Consider the following 26,905-nt stretch of genomic DNA (forward strand, 5'->3'; position numbering starts at 1 on the left):
AAATTGATAAAAGTAGGTGAATCTAGTAATAAAGATGATTTACCACCTTTGGAACTACTGGAAGCAGTGATAAACGCATTTTTTGCGTTGTAGTTTCCTCGCTATAGTGAGGGGAAAAGTTTTGTTACAGTGTATTTTACTTCTCGTGTGTTAAAAAAGCAAGTTCAGGATTCTAGATGTTCAACTATAGAATCTTTCACGTGGATAAGTGATAAAAAAACTTTGCCCCTTGTATAGCAAATAACTATTAATCTTGATGTTTATTTTTTTATTTAAATTAATTTTGATTATTTATACCCTGGCCAACTTTCATGTTTAGTACTGGGCTGTAAATGTAAGTAGGTTAAATAAATAAACAACAAACAAATAAACAATAAACTGCATTTCTGTCGGCGTCTGGCGTCGACGATTGCCATGGTCCTAATACTCGTATGTTTTCAATGTGGCGAAGAAAACTTCCAAAACTTACAAAGTGCTTATGTTCTTAATATTTGCTCTCGGCCTCATTGTTTTTTGCCAAAACTTCGTCTAGCTAGTTTAGGTTTCCATAAAATTCGACAAAGACGCCAATAAGTTGGTAACGTATAAATATTTTCCCAATTTTTGCCGCACGAACACAAATATAATAGGTACCTAATATTAAATATAAAACCGTCGAACTAAATCAAATCCATCTAAATCAACCACTACCACTACCACTTTTCGACCTTATGCGTTTCAAGTAGAGTCGAAAAGTGGTAAACCACTTTCTTGGCTGACCGTACCTAAGTAGAGGAAACTTGTAGATTTCTTATTCCCTAACAGAAAATTAAAACCTGTGGCCCGTTTCTCGAAAGGTACACCCATACGATTTGACAGTTCGCGCTCTTGTAATACAAGGCTTGTACCTTTCGAGAAACGAGCCACTGGACTTTCTTTGATGCCTAAGTCAATTCAAAATCTAGAAAATTATGCCCAACAAACTGTATAGTATACATCACAGTTCACTCGTATTAGACGATTTTTATTCTATGGCACTCTTTTTTTCTACATTGCATGTTTTAGTTAATAGACTCACTGCTTAAAATAGCTTTAAACTTTGTAAAAACATAGTCACTTGGAAAATGAAGCAAGATTTTGCTAATATACTTTACCAGCGTTATAATAAAGTTACATTTTGTATAAAAACGCCGTGCACTTGCTTATCCCTGTGTATGCTTTCAAACGATTTGTTTTGAAAGCTACTACTTTTTTCACTATTAAACTAATTAGTTCTTTGTTCTTTGCTAGCATAAAGGAAATTAATTAAAAACACACAAACCTTTCAGTATTTATGTTTCATTTTGCAGTCGGGAAACATTATTATAAATTACAGTCGTTCTTAAAACTACTTATAGCTACTTAAAATTACGATCACATACAGTTCGGGCTCTAGCACATCACACTGCACGAGTTCCGCAAGATAGACACATCTCTTTCTAGATATCATTGTAAAAAAGAGACGAAAGATACTATCCTGCGTAAAGATGTGGACATAGCCGCATAGGTCAATTAAAACGCATTATTACCTAGACCTTGGTTCATCGCGTTTAAGAGATCACCGTTGTCAGCGTCTATTTCCCAAGCGAACAACCCGCCGAGTTTATTCGCCCTCACATACTTGCCCTTGGCAATGACCGACCTCGCGTCATCGTAAGTTATGAGATCGCCCGTCTCTTTTCTGAATACGTAAGGAGCCTCCGCGACGCTGTCGTAAGTGTACTCCCACTTTCCTTGCGCTATTTCGTTGGCGATGTCCCTGTAGTCAACGACGCCGTCTTGCCATGAACCCTTGCAGGGCCCAGTGGCGTTTCCAAGGAAGGGGTTCTTCGGGTCCTCGTAACCGTGCACGCCGGTCCAGCCTCGCCCGTACATAGCTACGCCGACGACGATCTTCTTAGGATTCACTCCTTGAGCGAGCAGCATCTTGGTACCGAAGTCTGTAGTGTATGTTTCCTTTGGCCTCCAAGCTGGCGCGTGCAGAGGAGTTTGATGTCCAAGGGTATCGTTAGACCAGGCGCCTTTGAAGTCGTAGCTCATGAGGAAGATATGGTCCATATATTGCTGAGCCTCTTTGTAGTTCACCACTTGGATCTTATCCCAACCGGCACTGATGGCCGATGTCAGCTCGTACTTTTACCAGTTTCAGCGGAGAGCTCGTTCAGCATAGCGCGCAGTTCCTTCATGAGAGTAACGTAAACTTCGCCATCCTTGGGACTGCCTAGATGAGGGTTGGCACCCTTGCCTCCAGGGAATTCCCAGTCAATATCGACACCATCAAAGAACTTCCAAGTCTGGAGGAAGTCCTTGACTGAGGCTACGAAGCGGTCACGCTTGACTTTATCGTCGAAGAAGAAGAAGGGATCGGCCAGGGTCCAGCCACCGACGGAAGGCAGGATCTTCAAGTCTGGGCGGGCCTGCTTCAGAGACATCAACTGGCCAAAGTTACCCTTGTAAGGCTCGTTCCAGGACGCGAGTCCCTTCTGGGGCTTTTGCAAAGCTGCCCAAGGATCGTGAATGGATACTTTGAAATCTTCGCGACCGCTGCAAGAACGCTGTAGAGCTTGGAAACTTCCCTCGATCTCCTTCAAACTGTCGTTGATGCCGTCGCCGCCACAAATTGGGATGAAACCGTACAAGAGATGACTCAGATTGGGCACAGGTACTCTGTCCACGGGGAACTTCCTGGGGTACACGCCCCATTCAACAAAATACGCTCCAACAACTTTTCCGGAAGTTTGCTTGAAAGGCTTATTCCTTTCTCCCATGGAGTAATCTAGTGGCGGCAAATGGCTTCCATCAGTGTCAGCGACAACGATTTCAGTGGCATCGCTGGAGCTGCATCCGTCCTTGTTGCATAATTCTACGACCATTTGGTAGCGTCCTCCCTTCTTGACTTTGAAAGAAGCTGATCCGCTGGACTGTCCGGGTCCCGACCAGTACTCCTGTCCGTTGAGGAGCACCCTGGACTTCTCGGCGGCGTCGCCGGACCAGACGTTCCACGTGACGGAGACGTCGGCGGCGTCGTGGCGCTTGACGAGCTGGTTGTAGGCGGTGGCGGCCTGGTTGACTTCCACGATGGCGAAGGTGCGCTCGCCCCAGCCCAGGGACGGCTTGCCGGGCGGGGCGGCGTGCGCCGCCGCCAGCGCCGCGATCACGAGTGCCACTGGATACCCCATAACCGGTCCCAAAGTTCAACGCGCGAACTTCGTTAAGCGACGACACGAACTGAACCTGCATATTGAGACGGATCTTTTATATACTCTGATATTAGTAGGCCAACCGCTAGTACGAGAGCCTGTATCAATACTGCACCGCGAACCTATATGGCGAATGTGTAGGCTCATTGTATTGAGCATCCGCCGTATAGATTCTGGGGTAGAAAGTACATGCTGGGGCGATTTTAGATACGAAATAAATATCATTAGCACAGTTTTGTATCACGGTTAAATTTCTATAGCGGCCAAGGTGACAAAAAGTGTTTTTTTTTTAATTAATGATTTATTTTCATTCTCCTTTTAGGCTAATGGACGGTGACTAAGGAATGAAACAACGGCTTTGTTATCTCTGAGTGTTTCCTTTCGTTGGAAAATAAATCAACTATTTTAAATGCCTACAACTAAAATGTTGAATCATTAATGTTTTCATATTTCCTTAAATAAATTAGTTTTGAATAGTAAAATTAAAATCTAGGTATAATTATTTTTTAATTACCTACAGAGGTTTCTCTGTACAGAACATTTTAGAAACAACGTTCATTTCACTGAACTAACAAATTAATTTTAAACTGAAACTAGATATAATTATAATTGAAAAATCTTATTATCAAAGTGAGTTTAATTTAATTTAACGAATATTCATTTTTGATTAAGATTAAACAGAGCTTATTGTTTTAAGTAAAAACTCTAAAATTCTGAAATTATCAATTTTCGATCTCTCGATCCCAATTTTGCCCTATTTTCCTTTACATTAAAAAATTGCCTAACCTACCTATCTACCTAAGGCCGATAGTCCACTATCATATGTTTATTATAGAAATATGATCATAGGTCTGTCTGTCTCCCTTTTTCTCCAACGTGAAGAAAAAGGACGGCTGGAAGGATGATCATATTTCTATGATAAACGATAGTGGACTATCGGCCTAAATATACGCGCGCGCGCCTTTTGTGTGTTTGCCATTGTACTTAATGGCGAATTTAGGGTTACTTTTTTTCAACCCTTAAGGCCCATATACACGGTGCGCGTAAGGTTACATACAATTCAGCACACCAATCAAATACTGCAATGCCAGTTCTCATATAGCGTAAATGGGCCCTTATTATCAATGAACTACAACATTGTCGAGGTTTCCTAACGTACTCATAAGTTTATTGACTTCGATTCGTCAGCTCTAAAACAATAGTCCCTATCAATAGGACATTGTGGTTTACCTTCTAAATTACTTGTTTTTAACCCTCGACGCAAAAACGACGGTGTTATAAGTTTGACGTGTCTGTCTGTGTGTGTGTGTGTCTGTCTGTGGCATCGTAGCTCCCGAACGGATGAATCGATTTATAGTTTTTTTGTCTGTAAGCTGAGTTGGTCGGGAGTGTTCTTAGCCATGTCTCATGAAAATCGGTCTACTATGTCGCGGTCGGGGTTTTTTTCAATTTTTTTGTGGTTATTTAGTACACTGCACAGTCTCATTTGCCATTTTGCTGAAAAGAAACTAGCTGTTGTGTTTTTCTGAACCCGATTTTAGCGAATAGGATCGATAATATCGAGATGTATAATATGTATAAATCGCTTAAATAAGTTTGCCAGTAGAAAAATAGCGCTAAATTCAAGTTTTCTGTAAGATAGTAACCAGTTCATTTTTTTTTTCCATTTTTTTTTTCAATAATGATGAGTATATCAAAACAGGCTGTATATAACCTTCCTGTACTTTTATTCCGTTCCAGAAGGTGTGTTTCTTAGATAAATTAATTGTATTTGACCAAAAGAACCTTGCCTTAAAATTAACGGAACTCAACAAAAACACGGTGTATATTATACTGACAAAAATTGGTAAACAGTCTAGTCTATATTTAGCGCTGTAATAAAAAGCGCTGGTAGCCTAGCGGTAAGTACGTGCACGTGCGACTCGTTCCGGAGGTCGCAGGTTCGAACCCCGGCTCGCACCAATGAGTTTTTCGGAAATTATGTGCGAAATGTCATTTGATATTTGCCAGTCGCTTTTCGGTGAAGGAAAACATCGTGAGGAAACCGAACTAATTTCAATAAGGTCAAGTTTCGCAAAAACTAGTGCCTACGCCAAATCTTGGGATTAGTTGTCAAAGCGGACCCAAGGAGGATGATGAGTCTAGTCTATATTTGGATGGTGATAAGCAATAATGTGTCAACCCACAAAAACTAAAAAAATGAGATTTTAATGCCATGTTATAGCTGGATTTTTAAACTTCTATTTGCAAAAATGACCTTTTCATTTTGAAAATTTTCACTATCCCAAAAGTAAAAAAATAGGTTAACACAAATCCTTTATCGTGTGTTGCCTGTTTTGCATTAATGTGTCAAGAACCTTAACTTATTATAGTAATTGGCAGAAGACATATTTAAATTACAATAATGTGTTATGAGGGTTGACTCAACGATTTTTTTACACTTGACTCATTCTTGCAAAACGCAAAAAATGACATAGTTACCCACTATGAGACTTGAATGATTATTGCAAAATGATATTTTATTCGTTGTTTTATGCTACGACCCGTGTTATAAAACATAAGTCATTATTGTTAAATTATATTCGGGTCATAAATTGTTCGTTTTTGGTGTAAGTACCATGACACTATATTGTAAAATATAACTGTTCATATTAATTTATGTTTGAATAAGTTATGACTTAGTCCATTAGTATATTTTTGCACATGAATGGTAAATTCAGTACGAAATTGAACATTTTAAGTCATGAATATACATATTCGTTATTATAATTTGCAAACATTTTTTACAAGTACGTGTTTATATAAAAATCTAATATAAGCTACTATTTTTTTATAATTACTAATTACATTAAGATGTGTTAATGTATTGTATGCATAAAAATATTGTTTGATTTTTGAATACTTACTGAATGGTAGTTTATTATTTTGTTAAAGATAATATTTTATGTTTTGTTCTTGTACAAGTCATGAGTTATTCATAATTTAAATGACTTAGTCTATTTCTTAGCGTAAAAAAATATTTTGTTGTATATTTTAGATAAGTAGTTTATTTTTTTTAAAGATGATTATTTGGTTTTTGTAACGATTTTTTGTTGAAAAAGCACAGATCATTTAAATATGTGTCTAGAAATGATCATTACTCTAATAGTTAATTTATAGTATTTTATTCAACAGGCGTTTAAAGGAGGTCAAGAAATATGAGTGGCGTACTTTCCACGAATATTTTGGAGTCAGTTAAACACCATTGCATACAATACTTTTACAACGACCATGCACTTAGTTTTTAATAGTTTTTTTTAAATAATTCTCGCGAAATTCACACTGTTTCCTGTATTGCAAAGGTTTGCACTGTCAGCTCAGCTGCCCAAAGCCTTCCCGCGCACGCACGCAGTATCGTTAATGCAATGCGTTGCCATGATTACAGAACCAAACAAGGCGTTTTCAGTTTTTTCGATACGCACAATCCTGTAAATGACGAATAAAAGTTCGGGAGTAGAAAAATCATTAAAAGGTTTGATTAATAAATAATGTATTGATTCCTACATACCTAATAACATAAGTGACCATGACTGATATGTTACTTAACACTTATAAAGTTAAAAATATGCATAGGTAGAGTATTTCACAACAACAATTTATGTGCTTTAACATGTTTATTTAAGACTCATAGATATTTTTAAACAATTAGCAAAAGTGGGTTAAGTATCATAACACAGTCTTGAAGAAGTTTGACGTCGTCGAACAATTCGCAATAAAAGAAAAGGGCATCATTTCGTCAAAATGAAGTTTGTTTTGAAATTAAGCTACAATAATCACTACTACTGAACGTATTATAGCTGAAAAACACAACAATCTATATAAAAACAATTTTTTTTAAGAGAAACACAAAAAAATGAGAAAAAATCATTAGACGCCATTTTCTCAAAATGGTTGGCGTGTGGGTTGACACATTGTTGCTTATCAGCATCCATTTAACCTCTCTGCATTTTTATTTCAAGCATCCTATTCCGTTGTATGACTTCAGGGCCGTAATAAATGGCTCCTCCGAAACTACCCTTGTAATTACAGCGCTGTTTTCCCGGCAACTACGAAAACATGGCACGGAGTTCGTAATCTACACAATTATACGAACAAAAATATCTGAACACTGACTCTAAAAGCATAAAAGTGCGATATTTATAATATTACGACCGGTCTGTCTCAGTCGGTAGTGACCCTGCCTGCTAAGCCGCGGTCCTGGGTTCGAATCCCGGTAAGCGCATTTATTTGTGTGATGAGCACAGATATTTGTCCCTGAGTCATGGATGTTTTCTATGTATATTAGTATGTATTTATCTATTTAAGTATGTATATCGTCGCTTAGCACCCATAGTACAAGCTTTGCTTAGTTTGGGGCTAAGTTGATCTGTGTAAGTTGTCCCCAATATTTATATTTATATTTATATTTTATTTTATTTATACATTTATACAGCGTATTTTGTTTGTTTTCCGTTAAATTCGACACGTCGTTAGGTTCATTATCAGGAACCACCCGGTATAGGTATACTTATCGCGTTTTATTAAATTTACGCTTTAACAAATAATTATATGACCACCTTAACACGTGTGTAAAGGAGTGGCGCCGATTGTCACAAATACCTACACTTAATCTTATGGATATGTCAAACACTAATGCAAGCGGCGGCCGTTGAAAGTTTCAACGGCCGCCGCTTAGGGTTTTCTATGTTAAATCTTATGGTGTCAAAACATGGTGTCATATGGTGGTCGAAACTGTCAAATTAGTTTCAAAGTGAAGGCAGCACCAGTGCATTTAGAAATAGTTGACCTTGACGTTGTAGGCACGAATAGTCCCGTTTTTGGCGTTAAAAGGGTTAAGTACTAATATTACGATACAACAAAACAGACGTACGTGCTGATATGCTCCGCACCACGTGCATTACACACTCTTAAAGCACGTTGCAATCTTATAAGTATGATAACTGTATGATAAGATCCTATATTAATAAGTATTGATAATATACTCATCAAGATGGAACTAAAAGATCTTTTAATTTTGAATTATTAATTGATAATAATATTTTACTCATCAGGGTGAAGATTATTATCGGGATTCCGGAAAGTTTTTTTCCTTGTTTTGAATTCCCTGATAATGACAAATATCCTAAATATGACGAGTACCTATCCTAATTATGAGTCATATATGTATTATGTTGAAAAAAGTTATGACATCAAGTAGATCGCTGATTAATGAGTTTTAGGAGAATGAGTACAGTCAACGAATTGGAACCCATTGTAGAACTATGTCATAGTGACGTTATAACTCAGATTGTAAGAAATCTCTTACTGCTTGCCATTTTGACATGATTGTAGAGTGGCCTAGGGTTCAATGGTTGACTGTATCTACATTAAAACAAACGAGTGATATGACTAAACATTAGAACTGTTACGCATTAGGACAAAATTGTTAACCTCCTCACTCCTCGTGTACAAATTTCTGTACGAGTAGATACATGTTCCAAAATTTATTTTTTTTTGAATTTTTGTTGAGTAACAAAAGGTTTCAAATTCAAAAACAAAACAAATGCCGAGGACTCTGAAGTTTGGCAAATCATTATATCGTAATTGACAACATTTCAAAATTTTCAATGTCCCTAAATCGAAAACCATTTCGAGATATACGCTTGTAGATCACATAAATCATTTTTTTAATTTTTTTTTCCGTATTTTTAGTATAAAAAAATCTTAAAAATAGTTTAAAGGGGAAGTGACGTCAAATAGCTGATTTAAAGCTGCCACTATACCAAAAAAATCTTCCAGTTGGGATGTCACTTGAGTTTGACAGTGACACTTATCACAGTTCGTAGCAAAGATATTAAAAATTTCATGGCTTAGTCTATGGTTCGTAGTCATTCACTATGGTTGACAGTGACACTTGACAGTCAGACATACCGGACTGTTTGAGCTGACTGTTAAAACTTTTTTTTTAGAAATGATTTTGTCGTTTTCTTAGGTGTATGAAATAACACATGTGACGTCACGAAGCTGTGTCTTGACGTTTGTAACTTACGCTCTTTCTGCTAGAAATAGTAATAAGAAGGGATTTTCTCATTAAACTAGCAGTTTTTGGAAAAATAAAAAAATACGTGTATCTTTTAGTATTGAGTTCTTTCAAACCAAACAATAAAAAGTAGTACTCAAAAATATGAAATGTTGTCAATTAAGGCAAACATTATTACAGATGTTTAGTGCGAAAAGATTTTCTTCGTATTTTTACGGAAACGTTCGTATTTGTCATGCTAGTTCAGGCAGTGTCAGTAGGTCTTGTACTGAGACTGGCTGAAATAGCATGACACGTTCATAGGTTTAAAATACGAACGAAATTTCGCACTACATCTGAGCAGATTATAACTTCGGCCTATTTTTGTCTCGACTTTTTCCACGGCTCATATAAGCCGATTGTCCTATCCCCAAGCTTTGCATCTGGGTGCGTAGGCGAATGGCACAAACGCTCACGAAACGAAACGCTCGTAGATATCTATCTCTATTGCTCTTGCGTATTGGCGCGACAGACTACCTTTCGCGGCGTTTCGTTTTCGTTTCGCGCCGCAGAAATGCCATTCGGCTACGGCACCTGGCCCCGTAGCCGAATGGCATTTCTCCGACGCCAAACGAAAGCGATACGCCGCTGGCTCTGTCGCGCCAATACGCAAGCGCGATAGAGATAGATATCTACTAGCGCTTCGTTTCGTGAGCGTTTCGTGAGCGATTGTGCCATTCGGCTAGCCACCCTGGTCCCAAGAATTGTCGTAGGTAGTAATATTTACGAAAGCGACTGCCATCAGACCTTTTAACCCATCTGGGAAATGATGTCATATTGAAATTGATCCGTAATACTTTTTGTGTAAAAAAGAAAATCTTCCAAGATCATGGGTTACAATTTACCTTGTCAAACTTTTCATACCTATGCGTGATAAAAAGGTAAAAAGAAGAAAATTAAAAAAGTCGCTGTACTGTACAAATACAAAAATGATAAATAACTTAATTTAGAACTTTAATTTAGAACTTGTTAATGATATATATGATGTGGATGCTTTTATAATAAAATAAAAAATAAAATAAAATAAAACACAGAGTTAACTTACCTCTACCTTAAGATGTAAAATTAAACTAAAACCTCTGCTTCCCGACCCCAAACTTGAACTTTTATTATAGGTATCTACCTATTCTTATAGAAAGTGAAAACAAACTTTCTTCGCACGATAGCCCCAATAAAATGCAAATAGCGATAACAACCACTTAAAAATTGAATTAATTAAAATATATATTAGGCAAATTGTAAACCTGAACTTGGCAATGGCATGTTTATGTGGCAATGAACTGCTTATATAATCTATGATTTAGTATTCACCCTGTCATTGCGTTCTTTCGGTTCGAATCAAATATTCCGTGATCAAAGTTTTAGACAAAAATTCATCATGACTCAGGAACTAATATTCTGTGTTCATCACACAAATAGATCCCCGTACAGCGATTCGAACATTTCGAACCCAGGTGGCCGATTTTTGAATTGCGACTCGTGAAATTCGTTCAATAATATCTCCACTACTAGCGATTAAATTCTACTAACAGAATCGGAAACGAGTGGTCATTACCACTAGTTTTAAAATTACTAACTAGTCATACTAGTTATGAAAAAAAAGCTGCACTTTTAGATGGAAGCAAGCCGCTTTGCATGGTGATAGTAGACATAGTAAACGATTTTTTCCGAGGATATCGAAATTTCATCCCTTAGGAAGCCGAGCGCAGCGAGGTGTTTTATGAAAATGAAAAAAATTATATCTTTTTATCATATGGTCCGATTTTGACAAATCGTATCTCAAATGAAAGATATTGATTAGTGCAACTTAAAAAAAAATTAAAAAAAAATATTGTTCAGAAAAAGTAACAAAAAAATTGAAAAATGTAAATTTACGTATCGCATTAAACAACTTCAAAGAATGAATGACAAAATGTACAATATCGATATACGAGTTTTTTTATATCAAAGACAGATAAATTCATAATTGAAAACTAAAAACCGCATCGAAATCGGATCAGTAGTTTTTAAGGTACAAGTTGCCAAAGTTGGAAAAGTTTAGTTTATATGATCACTTTGCAATTCCTTTGCCAGAAAGTCAGTAATAATCTATTTTTCTTAGACATAAAAGTACACAGTGACAGTACACATCAAAATAAAAGTTTTTTTCTCGAGGATATCATAATTTAAGCCCTTAGAAGGACGAGCGTAGTGAGGACTATTAACAACTGTTAAAAAAAATTCTATTATTTTTGTGCTTTGTCCGATTTTGACAAAAAATGTGTCAATTGAAAGGTATTGTTTAATGTAATCGAAAAAAAAAATTTTTAAAAAAAATTGCTAAAAACGTGTAAGAAAAAATTAAAAAAAAACTTAAATTTTCGTATCACGCTGAATAACTGCTAAGAACGACAGATACGATATACAATGTCGATATATGAGTTTTTAAAATCAAAGACAAATAAATTCATAATTATAAACTGAAAACCGAATCGAAATCGGATCAGTAGTTTTTAAGATACAAGTTGCCAAAGTTGGCTTAGTTTGTTTATATGGTCGCTTTTAAATTATTCAGCCAAAAAGTCAGAAATAATATATTTTTCTTACAGCTAAGAGTATGCATTGATAGAAGACATCATAATAAATGATTTTCGCTGAGGATATAAAAATTTCATCCCTTAGGAATCCGAGCGTAGCGAGGTCTGCAACGAAAAACAACAAAAAAACAAGTTTTTTTTGGGTGGTCTGATTTTTACAAAACGTGTGTCAGTTGAAAGAAATTAAAAAATTAAATTATGTATGAAATTAAAATTAATTTATGTAACATAAAAAAAAAAACTTGTTTTTTTGTTGTTTTTCGTTGCAGACCTCGCTACGCTCGGATTCCTAAGGGATGAAATTTTTATATCCTCAGCGAAAATCATTTATTATGATGTCTTCTATCAATGCATACTCTTAGCTGTAAGAAAAATATATTATTTCTGACTTTTTGGCTGAATAATTTAAAAGCGACCATATAAACAAACTAAGCCAACTTTGGCAACTTGTATCTTAAAAACTACTGATCCGATTTCGATTCGGTTTTCAGTTTATAATTATGAATTTATTTGTCTTTGATTTTAAAAACTCATATATCGACATTGTATATCGTATCTGTCGTTCTTAGCAGTTATTCAGCGTGATACGAAAATTTAAGTTTTTTTTAATTTTTTCTTACACGTTTTTAGCAATTTTTTTTTTAAATTTTTTTTTCGGTTACATTAAACAATACCTTTCAATTGACACATTTTTTGTCAAAATCGGACAAAGCACAAAAATAATAGAATTTTTTTTAACAGTTGTTAATAGTCCTCACTACGCTCGTCCTTCTAAGGGCTTAAATTATGATATCCTCGAGAAAAAAACTTTTATTTTGATGTGTACTGTCACTGTGTACTTTTATGTCTAAGAAAAATAGATTATTTCTGACTTTCTGGCAAAGGAATTGCAAAGTGATCATATAAACTAAACTTTTCCAACTTTGGCAACTTGTACCTTAAAAACTACTGATCCGATTTCGATGCGGTTTTTAGTTTTCAATTATGAATTTATCTTTCTTTGATATAAAAAAACTCGTATATCGATATTGTACATTTTGTCATTCATTCTTTGAAGTTGTTTAATGCGATACGTAAATTTACATTTTTCAATTTTTTTGTTACTTTTTCTGAACAATATTTTTTTTTAATTTTTTTTTAAGTTGCACTAATCAATATCTTTCATTTGAGATACGATTTGTCAAAATCGGACCATATGATAAAAAAATGGATTTTTTTTCATTTTCATAAAACACCTCGCTGCGCTCGGCTTCCTAAGGGATGAAATTTCGATATCCTCGGAAAAAATCGTTTACTATGATGTCTACTATCACCATGCAAAGCGGTTTGCTTCCATCTAAAAGTGCAGCTTTTGGTCAAAAATTCTCCATAACAAGTATGACTATAACCGTCCTTTTTCAGAAACAGCAATCCGCTGTTTTCCGACATTCGAACGGCGAATTCGTGCGTTCTAAATTCAAAAATCGATCCCCAGGACCGCGGCTTAGCAGGCAGGGTCACTAGTTACGTGCTTAGCCAGACCGGTCGTCAAATTATTAAAATAATACATTAAATAGAAATACAATTATATTTTTTTTTTCAGCAATACAAATACGAATATTATTTAAAAGCCAATTAAAGTGTATAGTGGAAAGTGATACTATGTAATTGAAAAGTGAAATTTAACTTTCTTTCTCAAGGATGATTTCACATAAAAAAACATTTTAATCCAGGTCACTCTAATATAATCATTTAAGACGTAGTATGTAAATATTGTTATATATGTAAATGTGATCTTGGGCCGGTTCAATGACTTCTCGTTATATAACTATATGCAAACTATATGTTGTATGTTGTTGTACTTACGAATTTATATTAGTATAGTTTAGGCTTTGTATTACTTATTACATACCTTACATTAAGATAATATGAATATTAAATTTAGCGAAAATATAAGTTTAGTAGTTTATGTATGAATTTGACTAAATACTGACCAAATCTAAAAAGAAACTTTCTTGAACTTTTGTATCAAAAATAGTTAATTTTTAGGTATGAATGTTGAAAATGATCTAGGTAGAAGATAATGTTATACGTTTTACTTATTTTCGGAAATATGTAGATATATTTTTTAATCGAAGTAAATTATTTCGAAATTTAAAACTTTCTTATAGGTTCTATAAGAAAAATATGAAATAGTAAATATATTTAAAAAAATATTTTATATTTCGAAAATAAGTATAACGTATAACATTATCTTCTACCTAAATTATTTCTAAAAAAACTATTTTTTAAAAGTTCTTTTAGATTTATAGGTACTTATATTTTCACTAAATTTAATTCATATTCTTCAATTATCTTAATTCAATTCGTAATTTTTTTAAAAATTCGTTAATCAACATTATTGCTATCATCAATTCACAACCTTCAACACGACCCTTCCACAATCTTCTTTTCATGAAAATAATTACTTAAATTATCAGTACCAATATAAGCTAAAAATCAAAAAGATATAGGTACTTATTTATAGCGCGAATGACAGCCTTTATTAAAGACTTAAAAGAAAGCGTTGTGTAATAAACATTTCTTGATCAAACAGACTTAACACCTTAATAAATATACAAACACGCCACTTAACAGTTTGCTTATCTTTAGTTTATACTTATTTGCATTATCCTTTCCCTGCTTCCGAATCTCTTTATTCCACTTTCAAAAATTTCACGAATTTACCTACTTTAAGATGTTTTTATATTACATATGGATATTTATGCTGATTAATTAAGATATTTATCAGGTTTAATTAATATGTATTAGATTATGAACAATTATTATCAATTTGAATACGATTTTGTAGCAAAATATGGTGTTATTTTTCACTTGCTATTCGTGCATTTGATTGACATTGTCGTCGGTGGGTGTCTTACACGGCTTGTGGAGCTAATGCAGGCAATTCTCTCAACGATGGTGAGACTTGGAGTATAAGGACATAAGACAAGTAATTAGATAGCTTTTACTTAAAATTTAAATGAAACATTTATCGATACAAAATATGTTTAAATTTTCAAAAAATAAATATGGGGTGAAAATTAAGAGTAACTCAAAAACACTTCTCAATTGATGATATGTTTTTTTTTCTTAGCCTATTTGAGTGTCCCACTGCTGGGCAAAGGCCTCTCCCCTGGCTCTACATAACTCCCGATTCTCCGTTTCCTCCGGCCATAGGTTACATTAATGAATTATATCCCCGGTTTAATTTATCGCCCGTATCAGGAGCGGCTCACTTCGAGTTTCATTCATACATTCCAACGGTCGCGACCCCGCGGCCCATAAAGTTTGACGACCTTCATGTAGTCCGTTGACAGGTAGTTGACAGTGAGCCTTCGTACTTGTACTTTATATATTCTGTGCCCGTATTACGCTTCCACGCTGTATATCATATGTTTTCAACCTAAAATGTGCTCTACATATCCTTTCTCCGGCGACATAAAGAAACAAAGAGCATCTCTCTGCAAAAAATGCAGGTCAGCGCGCAAACAATATAACAATTGGTATAAATTAGGGTTTAGATGCGCTCGCCAACTATACCGAATACCGAGGGTTCCGTATATAAAATACGTTCATATATAAAAGCTAAAAAAATGGTTTCTTGAGGGAGCTTCAATATTTGAAGAAGAATTATTTCAAATATGGAGAAAATTTAAGAAGTATTCACAGATGTCCTTTTGAAACTTACATGCAACAGTTTTACATTCCCTGGTTTTTTAATCATTTAATCTTTTAACCTTATTAAGTGTTATAGTAAACAATATGCATGAAGAAACTTAATTACCTACCTAACTTGAGATGATTGTTTACTCAACTTCTTATCAACCCTTCTTAAGTATCTTACGCAAAGTCTAGAGAAGTCTAAACAGAAAAGTAAATTTTACACATAGGTATCCAACGTAAAAAAATCACTGAGCAAACTACTATCCTAACCCTAAACGCTCGCATATCTGGGTTGTTGACTTTTTGCACATTTGCATACAATGCCCTGCTTTCCGCGCCTTAGGTCGTAAGTGCACATACGGCCCGAGCAGATGCGACCTTGTTCTTCGAAAATGTGTTTTTTCGTGCCATTGACCGTGCAATCAGGTTCCAGTGCAAGGGTTTGAGACTTGAGTGCGTAATGGGAACAGAAAGGCTACCACGAAGTGCTAAACCCGTTCAGTTTAGGTTAACAGAGAGGGACGAAGCTATGTAACTGATATAGCTGTGTCCCTCTCTCTCTACCTAAACTGAAATTATTTAGTATGTACTTCATTGTAACCGCTCAGAAAGGCGCGTGTGATTTGCAAGGAGCGTGGTGAAAGTTGATTTAAATAATACATATTTGTGAGAATAACAATATGAGTTTGAAACTTTAACTAGAATGTGTATGTAAATGTAAGCCTATGTAGATTTCCTCTGAATATATTACTGCAGTATTGTTATGATTAAATAGGCTACTTGACCCTTTTTTGAAGTCTATTTTATATTATTTATTACTGTCCAATTAACCGAAACAAAATTCTACCATATTTTATTACGACTTGAAAACCACAAAAAAACATTTATAAAGTTTACTTTAACTTAATTAGGCAAAAACATCATTACCCATGTTAATCTATAGATTGTTTGCGCATGACGTAAATCGAATTGAGCACAAAATTTTATGACATTTAAGTTATGACTGTTATGAGACATAAAGTTCATCATGTCAGTGATTGACTCGGCATGAAGTTAAGTTAGGTTCTATGACGTCACTACACGTCTGACAGCGTTTTCGGTGAACAAAGTTAAAATAAATATTACACACATTTTTAATAGAAAATACGTAGCCACCATACACTTTTAATACCCAAAATCTATAAAAATTGGTTTTTTATGTCAAATACTACAGGAAACAATCATTTCTTTTGCCAAATTCGATAAGAGTCTAGTAGCCTATTGCAGTAAGGTAAAAGTACCAGAACCCGACATGATTTAATAATGCTCGTTAGATTACACCCTAACTGTCACATTTATTGACAATGACTTAAGGTTGTAAATAATATCTACTGGTACACTGTCGCACTTTGTGTACGCAACCTTGCGGAAGAAAATAAAGTTTTATAATGTTACTAGCTTTTGCCCGCGGCTTCACTCGCGTCAAAAAGAGACATAAATTCATTAATCATTTATGGTTATTTAGTAGGTGTTCCATTTCTCGTCATTGCGACATTTCCTGCACCTATTAAGCTCTTATAGATCTCTGTTTGGCCCAAAGGTTAGCTGGTAGAGAATGCCTTCTGGCATTAAGTTCGCCTTTTGTACATTTTTTTACTGTGCAATAAAGTTTAAATAAATAAATAATAAATTAGCCTATGTCACTCTCCATCCCTTCAACTATCTCCATTTAAAAAATCACGTCAATTCGTCGCTCCGTTTTCCCGTGAAAGACGGACAAACAAACAGACACACACACTTTCCCATTTATAATATATGGGTATAAAAGTGTGTAAGTGGGCAGTAGTGGTAGTTAGGTATTTCATGGCGAATGAATTTTAATTAATATTTCAGAATGAATATTAGTAGTAGCATATGTTGAGATTGCTAATATGATTTTTTAACGTATTTCGCCGGCAACACAATGTATGTATGTATCGTCACTACTTTTAAAAAACCTTGTATCTTCGTCTGTCAATGAAAAGAAAATTGTAGTATGTAAGTATGGAATTCATATAGACTTACTGCGTTTTTACTTTGAGAAGCAGCGTGAGATAAGAGATTTTTTCAAAGTAGTGACGGTATGTATGTAAACACTTTATTGTACATAAGACAAGTTAGGACATAGAAATACAGTTTAGTTATCATGTACAAAGGCGAACTTATTCCTATAAGGGATCTCTTCCACTCAACCTTTGAGTGAATTACTGTTAAAAGCAATGTTATATGTTATACCCGATTAAAACGAAACTATTAGTCTGAGGCATGTGGCATTGGTACAAATGCTAGCTTATTTATTGTTCAACAATTGTAACTCGCCGCATAATGCCCCACTAGCATTTAACGAATCGTTGCAGCCGCGGGGAATAATGTCGTAAGTGCAATAAAACGTATCTGCACATACGACATTTTACTGTTTTAGTTTAAGGAGGTATCATTGTAAAGCATCCTGTTGAAATTGGTACATCTCTGTTTATCGACTTAAATGTACGTAAAAGCAACATTAATTTCAAAGTCAAACCGAAAAGTGCAAAATAATATTTTATCCTGGAAGCATTTACAAGTAGGGAACAAATCAAATTATTTTATTGAATATTTTTTGATTTGTTCTTTTTTTCAAGTAGTGACACTACTATATATAAATTATAAATTGAAATAGATATCATACACGAAAAAAAAAACGGCAAGGCCCACTGGTGGCCGAGGCGGGCGTGTGGTCTAGTGGTAAAGACGTTAGCCGCGTAAGCTGAAGACCCGGGTTCGATTCCCGGCTCGGCCACCAGGGGGTTTTGCCGTTTTTTCTTTCGTGTATGATATCTATTTCAATTTATAACCTGGAAGCATTTGTTGTGTTTTTGAATGAACAGCCTTTTGTTAGTCAATAAAAGTTCAAAATCGATTAGGGAATATGTACAAAAATGTGTACGCGAGGACTGAGGAGGCTATATAACGTACGGTCAACCGATTTGAATCGTAGGCCAGTCTAGAACCCTGTCTTATTGACACCGTGCATTATGGGCCATAGAAGTCACTTTTGACGTTGACAGTGAAAAGGTTCTACAGTGGCCTAGGATTCAAATTGGTTGACTGTACACTAGAGTTATCAAGCCTTCAAAGTTTGTTTGTCCTTTTCTATCGCACCAATACGTCGGAAAGGGACAAATGTACTTTACCGCCTTGATAACTTTAGTGTACGTTTATGAGATTGTGTTTATGAACGCGTCATTATTCAAAATGTAGTGCAAATGCATCAGTATCGCATACAGGTCATCATAACGGCGCCATTGAAATGTCAACTTTCGATGACACTTTCTAAATATACACACAATGGCTTTCCAACCTTTTTGAGGCCGGTATTAACGCATACATCACTTTAGTGACACTTCTAGAGCATTTGTAGACTACGGTGTACGCGGGCCATTTTTTTTTTCAAAGTTGTCCACCCCACTTTTTTTGTAACATGAGTATTTTTTACGCGATTCATACTCAGAATCGAGAGCTCTTTCGATCCTGATAGGAGAAAAAAAATGTCCCAAGATTTCCATACATTTTTTCGAACCTTCCATTCTATTACATTATTATTCTGTACAAATGAACATGATTTACAATGGAATAAATGAATATGAATATGAATATGAATATTACCGCCATACAAAATGTATGAAAAAATGGTAACGGAATGGGAAAAAAACGTTGGGACACTTTTTTTCTCCTATTAGGATTGAATGAGCTCGCGATTCTGAGTAGAAAACACATAAAAATTTCCAAATCCAAAAAATGGCCCACGTTTACCCGCCTGGTACAGTCGTGTCAATAACAACATGTACGCGCCGGTGGCCTAGCGGTAAGAGCGAGCGCCTTTCAATCCGAAAGTTGCGGGTTCGAACCCCGGCTCGTACCAATCAGTTTTTCGGAACTTATGTGTGAAACGTCTTGGCCTTTGGCTAGTCTGTGGTCAAGATTAAGCCCATTTTTAATTAAAAAAAAATGTCATTTGATATTTTCCAGTCGCTTTTCGGTGATGAAAAACATCGTTAGGAAACCGGACTAATCCCAATAAGGCCTAGATACCCCTCAAATTCGGTCTGATGACAGTCGTTTTCGTAAAACTAGTGCTTTCGCCAAATCTTGGGATTAGTTGTCAGAACGGATCCCAGGCTCCCATGAGCCATTGCGAATGTTATGATATTAAATTATAGAGTCGTTCTCACATAGATAATATATTTTTTTCGAGTTACGTACATGTAATTAAAGTGATCCCGACTGTACCTTTCCAACCTGTTTGCTTTCCATCAGTGGGTAGGTACTAAAACACGAGTTAGATTTATTTCACCAAACGAAATTCAGTTTCAATTTTTTAAATATTCATTCAAATCAGTTTTGTTACCGGCAATAGACTAACGAATAAAATACAATTTATTTTCAGTTAACTATTTTCAATTAAAGGTAACCTAAAATTATTTGCAAACCCGCTCAAAATTATTTGCAAAATCTCAATTTTATGTCTAAAATAAAATTTTCCAAATATTTCCTTCATTATGAAATCACTTCACATTCCTTAATTAGCGCGAGAGATAAAATTTCGAGGTTAATTTAAGGTTTATCAACTGTTCGACTTACTTCATTAAAACACTGTTCAATTTACACTTTTATCACCTTGGCTTAAAGTCCAGATTGGAATGTCTATACTCCGAGCTCTCGATTTCCGAAGGGACAGTAACGGTAAAGCGTAACGGTTTAACAATAAAGTTCCGAATTTAAATTTCGATTTGTTCGAAATTCAAACCGATTGCCGTGGAAAAGAAATCAGTATTTGATTTTTTTGATAATAATAAAATACGATTTTTATATTTGGAACTTTGCTGTTTTCTATTGTTTTCATGAGTTTCATAACACTCGCACAGTAAAATGTACAATTGCACGTAGGCTCAGTCGAGCGGGAGTTATAGAAAAATCGTTCTCCGAAGGTAGGGAATTATGAAGTTTGTAATATAATACTGTACTTATCTTTTTCATATTTATTTACAATACATATGTTTTACAATGCGAGTGTGATGAAAATTATTGTGTGTAACTCGGGGCGTAGGAATATTGCAAACACGAGTCTTTAAACTTACTCTCGTTAGTAATATTCAACTTCCGCCCCACGTGCAACGTAGGTAGGTACCGTCTATTGTTTAGCCACATGTGTGATTTAATATGTACCTACTGTTTATACTTTTTATTATTTTAGCCTTGGAATTATCAAGGCTAAAATGAAAATATAATTGTCTGATCTATCAAGATGAGACAAAGTGTACAATTCAATTAATCGTCTGAACATGTGTACATAAACATTGTTTTCCAATTCCTTCATAATTGTAGCCTTGTAATTCCAACAGCCTTGTAATTCCAACAGGCAATAAATGTCTTCATAAACTTTATATGGCACGAAAAGGTCCGTAAATTTATGCAATACGTTATATGTGTATGTTATTTTCGTCAATCGACATCCATTTGTCCATAACACAATAAAGGACCAAAATAAATCACAAATTCTCATTAAGGATTCGATATCAGGTGCCGTAGCCGAATGGCATTTCTGCGACGCGAAACGAAAACGAAACGTCGCGAAAGGTAGTCTGGCTCCGTCGCGCCAATACGCAAGCGCGATAGAGATAGATATCTATTTACGAGCGTTTCGTTTCGTGAGCGTTTGTGCCATTCGGCTACGTAGGTACCCTGATGTTTCTCAAATTATACTTAGGTTGTTTTGGCTGTTACACTGACGATATTTAAGCACACAAACACGACTGCACATATGGTCTGTTGCACCAAACCATTCGCCATCGACAAAAAGTTCGCAAAATTTTCTTTTACACTTTTAAAATAGTTCGCTGATAAACAGCGCGCGGCTTTGATCTGTCAAATATGCTTGGTGCAACTTCTACTTGACTTTTATGCACACTTTTAACAAAAAAAAAAAAACATTTTGACGCAATTGTAAACAAACTGTTTTAAAGCTTGGTGCAACAGGCCTTTACTTTTAATACACACTTTTTTTACCAAAAAAATTTTTTTTTTTTTCCAATTTTCGCGTATCGGCGCGCACAGACACCGCTGGCTCCCCCGATACTGTGGCGAGCTAAGGACCAGCTTGGCATATAAAGTGGTTGTCCAGGAAAACATGAGTAACTTATGGTATATCGTAATGCTGCACACGTATTCGGCTGCGGGGTACGAGTGTGGGGGACTCATTGGGTTTGCCGGACTGTTTACAAAGGCTGTTGTAGACAGAAATATGTGATAAGGACTTTATATGTAGGTATATTTCATTTTTTTTTATTTGCCATGTAGACAAGACACACTTAATTATGTCCGTCATGTACATTTTTTTCAGTTATCAGTAATGAATTATTGACAGTTAACCGATTTATAATAATCAAAGACGTATTAAATATTTATGTATTATTATTACCCCTTTATTCATAAACGTACTCTAAAGTTATCAAGCCGATAAAGTTCATTTGTCCCTTTCCGACGTATTAGTGTGATGGAAAAGGACAAACGGACTTTATCGGCTTGATAACTTTAGAGTACGTTTATGAATAAGGGGGTTATGTCATAGTCTAGTAAGAGATATGTTTTAGTATAAAATGCAGTCAATTTATCGCCATAAACACATAACTACCAACAAAAATATGGCAAAGAACCATTACACTGAAAACTATTTACAATGAGTCGTCAGTCGCAGATATTTTTTGGCTTAAATATCCACTTACAACGTACTTATTGCGCGTTTTAAATAAGTTCAATATAGGTAAGTGTGTCATAAGGTTAAGTACGTCTGGCCTTTATATTTTGCCTGCTTGAACCAATGATTAGTGTTTATTTAGAGTTCATTACGTTTACCACTAATTATGAGTATCAAGTAGCCAAATTACCTTTGAACTATCAAACAAACAATGGTTGAAACGGTCAAATATAAAGGCCAGACACAATTCGCCTAATTTAGTACAGTCCACGTACACGGTTCTGAAATTAAGCAGTGAGGTGCCATTTCAACGAAGTCGATTTTCTTTCACGAAGCTAAGGTACAAAGGACTCCATTTTGCGTTTTTTAACCGACTTCAGAAAAGAGATTTTCAATTCGTACGTGTTGAAATAGTATAGTACTACGATACAGATGCGGAAAGGAGGAAATTCGATACTAGTGGCAATAAATTAAAACATTGACTAAAGGGATTGTGACACTGACAACGTTTTACTGTACGTACGTATATTGCTCCTTAAACTCGACAAATTAACGAACTGATTATCGCTTCAGGGCGGTAAAGTAGCTCAATATGTACTAGAAGTGATGATTCCTCAAGTAAAACCGTCACTTTTGACACTGTTGTACCTATCCGATCCATATCGTATCTTTATCTTATTTTTCTCGTATCTTACAGTTCGAATCGGGCCACAACTGGCATCAACTATTTTCACTACAACTATTTGAATAAAACCCTACCTTAAACACAAACACATTGTATCCAAGTTGTTAACCGCATACTGCAATCGTTCACAAAAGACTGGCGAATTGACCATCCTATTTGAACTAGTTCAGTTCACTTGTTAGGGTTGGCACTACGGAAGCGCGTTTTTTTTTTGTTTTTTAACTTGACTAACGCAATATCCTAACATAACTTCAGATACGTAGGGTAAGTCTTTTATTACTTAGCTACCTTTAAATATTTATTTATACCATTTATTGAAGTATACATAATTATATTATAACGCTAGCTTTTTCTCCATACAAACAAAAAGTAGCCTATGTCACTTTCCATCCCTTCAACTCTACTTAAGAAATCACGTCAATTCGTCGCTCCGTTTTGCCGTGAAATATTTATAATATAGAAACTAAGCACAAATCTTATACTTAGCTGGCTTCAATCTAAAATCGGCCCTTGATGCCAAGGATGCTGGTAGCATTTCCTTACTGTACGAGTATCACAATCTTGATACGTTATGCGAGAAAGTTGCCAGCTCTTCGGTCACCACAAGGCAATGAAATTAGTATGAATTCGGCTTTAAATAAATAATCTTTATAAATATCATTTTTATGACGCAAAATGCCACAATATTGTATGAAAGTTTATTTTACCATTATTTCATTTTACTTGATAGTAAGCCTAATTCAAGGATGAACAGGCATCTTCTGGGCGAGCTCACTCCATCGTAGGCCACGTCTTTGCCTTTGGCTAGTCTGTGGCCAAAAGTAAGCCCATTTAATATAACTTAAAAAAATTACTAAAAAAATCGTATCTCTCTATTTTAAGTCTTATAGTTGCTGGGAACAGAGATTTAAAAAAATAGGTAGTGCAATGTATTTAAATACAAAATGCAAATACTTTGGTTTTTTACCTATTTCAAATAAAAATACAAAATAGTTTTACAAAAAGGTATTTGAAATACAAAATGTAAAATAAGTATTTTCAAAATACCTTTATTCAAATAAAATACTTTTTTGACATAAGGTAAAACTTTTATTTTAAAGATGTGTCTAAAACACAGAATCAGCAGTGAGTGACCCCTGAAACCTGGCTCTATAAAATTAACACGTTAAAAAGTGGAGCCAAAAATGGACTGTCTCCATTTCTTTTACCTAATATTGTATTAATCGAATGAAAGAGTTATATTGTAATATGTATGAAATATGAAAAATAATTCTTAAATGATAGTACCTAATATTAATTAATCATAATACATTACAGCTGCACTAAATAGAAATGCCTACAGTCATCATTAGGTATACGAATCATATGGATGTTCCCCGATTTTTCGATCAGGGTGCTTTGGGATCTTGCAACAAATCACTTATTGAACCTTAATTATTATAGGAACCACTATGTTGGCAACACTGAAAATAAGTGTGTTTTTGTAAAACATTAAATTAAGCGCTTCCGAACGTGTTGTTCCAGTCAGTACATAACTAAGGCAGACAAAGAAAAAATAGAACACGCGCTCGGTACCATTATCTTACGTCAAAAAAAAAAAAAAAGCATTTTGTATTTTGAAGTGGTAGAAAATACCAAATACTTGTACTAAAAAGTATTTCAAATAAAATACAAAATAGTTTTCGATAAACGTATTTAAAATACCAAATACAAAATAGGTATTTTGTATTTCTATTTGAAATGCTTTTATTTCAAATAGTTAACATCTCTGGCTGGGAACATTTGAGTAAATAATATTCGAAATGTAATGAAGGTAGTTCTAATTACATAAATTAACAGCGACATTACATATCCTTGACCCACTTAACTACAGTTATATTAATTTCAATAACCTTCTCTTAACACATTCAAAGGAAAAGAGTCAGAACCATGAGTTTCGACGTTTTAGAATACAAAATACGTCATAGATATACGAAAGGTCAACTGACTTGGAATTACAATGGATATAACTAGTTCTAACTAAAGTGTAGCGCTACTACAGTTAATTAGAGATATATAAGGTGTAATTGTGGAATTACAAGTGAAAACTACACAAAATATAAGATACAGCGGGGCAAATCTCGATTGGGGGCCAATTGTAACTAATCCATTTCTTCCATTATTACACTATAATGTTGAGTTCTACATGTATCCACTGAACACGCCTACCATATATAACCGGTGGACACTGATAATGCAAACACTCTATTTAATATTATATACAGCGTCCAAAATCGACAACCCTGAGTCGATTCAAACCTACCCTCCAATTCGACTATCGTTCTTACCGCTCTGACATCAGCCATTAGTAAAGGACAACAAACTTCAGATCATGAATAGCTTCTAGTTATTCAACCAAATGTTCCGCTTGAGTTAAACACGCAAAAACATAGTGTTATAACACGCACTTGTGCAGCAACCAAAAAACATATGAATTTATTCAAGTAAAAAATATAAACTGCAATAAAGCTGCTGGCTCTAGTGTAGAATCTGTGACATAATGAAAATAAGAATACATTGTGATAATGATATGATTAAATGATTTTATTTATATTCCATTTTATTATAATATTTTAATGTAAAGTAGTTTTTAATGTGACATGTATTAGATTTATAGTTTTGTGTAATATTTTTGTGACTTTTCGAGATATGTATGTAAGATAATTTGTTCGTTTAATAAAATTATGCACAAAGTCTATCTGTAAGTGCTGATATGTAAAATAAAAAATAAACAATAAATAAAGAATAAACATTATTTCTCTCAGAGCATAATAATACTAGAGAGCGGACAAACCGCTGGAGGACGTATCGTAATAGTTGTTAGCTCAATGAACATACAGTTGTCGTTATAGACATGTAAATGATGCGCGTGTACTGAATCCTATAGAAACGTCCATCTACATGTGTGTGTCCGATCTCCTTCCTTCCTATATCTGTGTTATTTCTACACGTCGGTCGGTCGTATCAAAACCAGATGAAATTCATAGCAAAATTAAATTTGAATTGACCTGTATATTTTTATATATTCGTGGCAAACGAACGTAAAGGGTTCACATAGCTGTTGCCTATCTTATGAAAAAACGTTAAAAAACTCTCATATCGGACTCATATCGGAGCAATGTGCATAAGTATCGCCAAAATGTGCACTTCTTTTGACTCTAGAAAGTCTTACGACCTCAAAGTCTTAACTTTATAAGGAGCCCCCAAAAAACAGATATATTTTACTGTAGAGTACTTAAATATAACTGGTATCTTGATACCAAATTTATTGCACGCAATAATTTGTTATCTCGTGGCAACTTTATCCGGACGCAATATATTATTAATACTTCGCGAATAAAAAATAACTGCCAAATTTGACTGATATTTTTTTGCCAGCAGGCTAGGTACTTACAAAAAGTTGTACATCGATTTTGTTCCGTTAGCATCTTAAGCACAGTATAATAAAAAGTACTATCGTACAGTATCGCCACTCCCGCTCCCCGCTGAAAGTGCCGCCCACTCCCTCTCGGTTACCTCACAGTTACCGCCTGTCAAAAACGCGAACAGTCGACCTGTCATATTTCACTCGTACAAGCATAGTACGCGTTCACCTACACGAGCTTAGACTGTGTGCTAGGACCGCGCCTCTTTCATATACATATTTGATCGCCACTGTCCGAGGTCTGTCTTACTTAAGTAAGAACGCTTATCAAGAAGAATTTGGAACAATTAGCCGTGACCTACTTAATCCAGTCATCATCATCTATATCTTTCTATACTTAGATATGATCATCATCTATGTCTTACTTAGTATGTAGAAAAGGCATTCTGGTACTGTACAATGAAGTTTAAATGACATAGTAAGTTAGAAAT

At 35.0% G+C, this 26,905-nt stretch overlaps 1 protein-coding gene across 1 annotated transcript; it reads right to left on the reverse strand.

Annotated features, from left to right (window-relative positions):
* Positions 1-1,297: 1,297 nt before the first annotated feature.
* Positions 1,298-21,711, reverse strand: LOC125230536 (chitinase A-like). Its single transcript, XM_048135721.1, is given in 3 exon segments — positions 1,298-2,153; positions 2,156-3,252; positions 21,661-21,711. Coding segments are annotated over 2 exon segments (1,665 nt in total). The 5' UTR covers positions 3,198-3,252; positions 21,661-21,711; the 3' UTR covers positions 1,298-1,530.
* Positions 21,712-26,905: the final 5,194 nt, after the last annotated feature.

Source organism: Leguminivora glycinivorella, chromosome 1, assembly GCF_023078275.1.
Source record: "Leguminivora glycinivorella isolate SPB_JAAS2020 chromosome 1, LegGlyc_1.1, whole genome shotgun sequence".
Classification (NCBI taxonomy): Eukaryota; Metazoa; Arthropoda; class Insecta; order Lepidoptera; family Tortricidae; genus Leguminivora; species Leguminivora glycinivorella.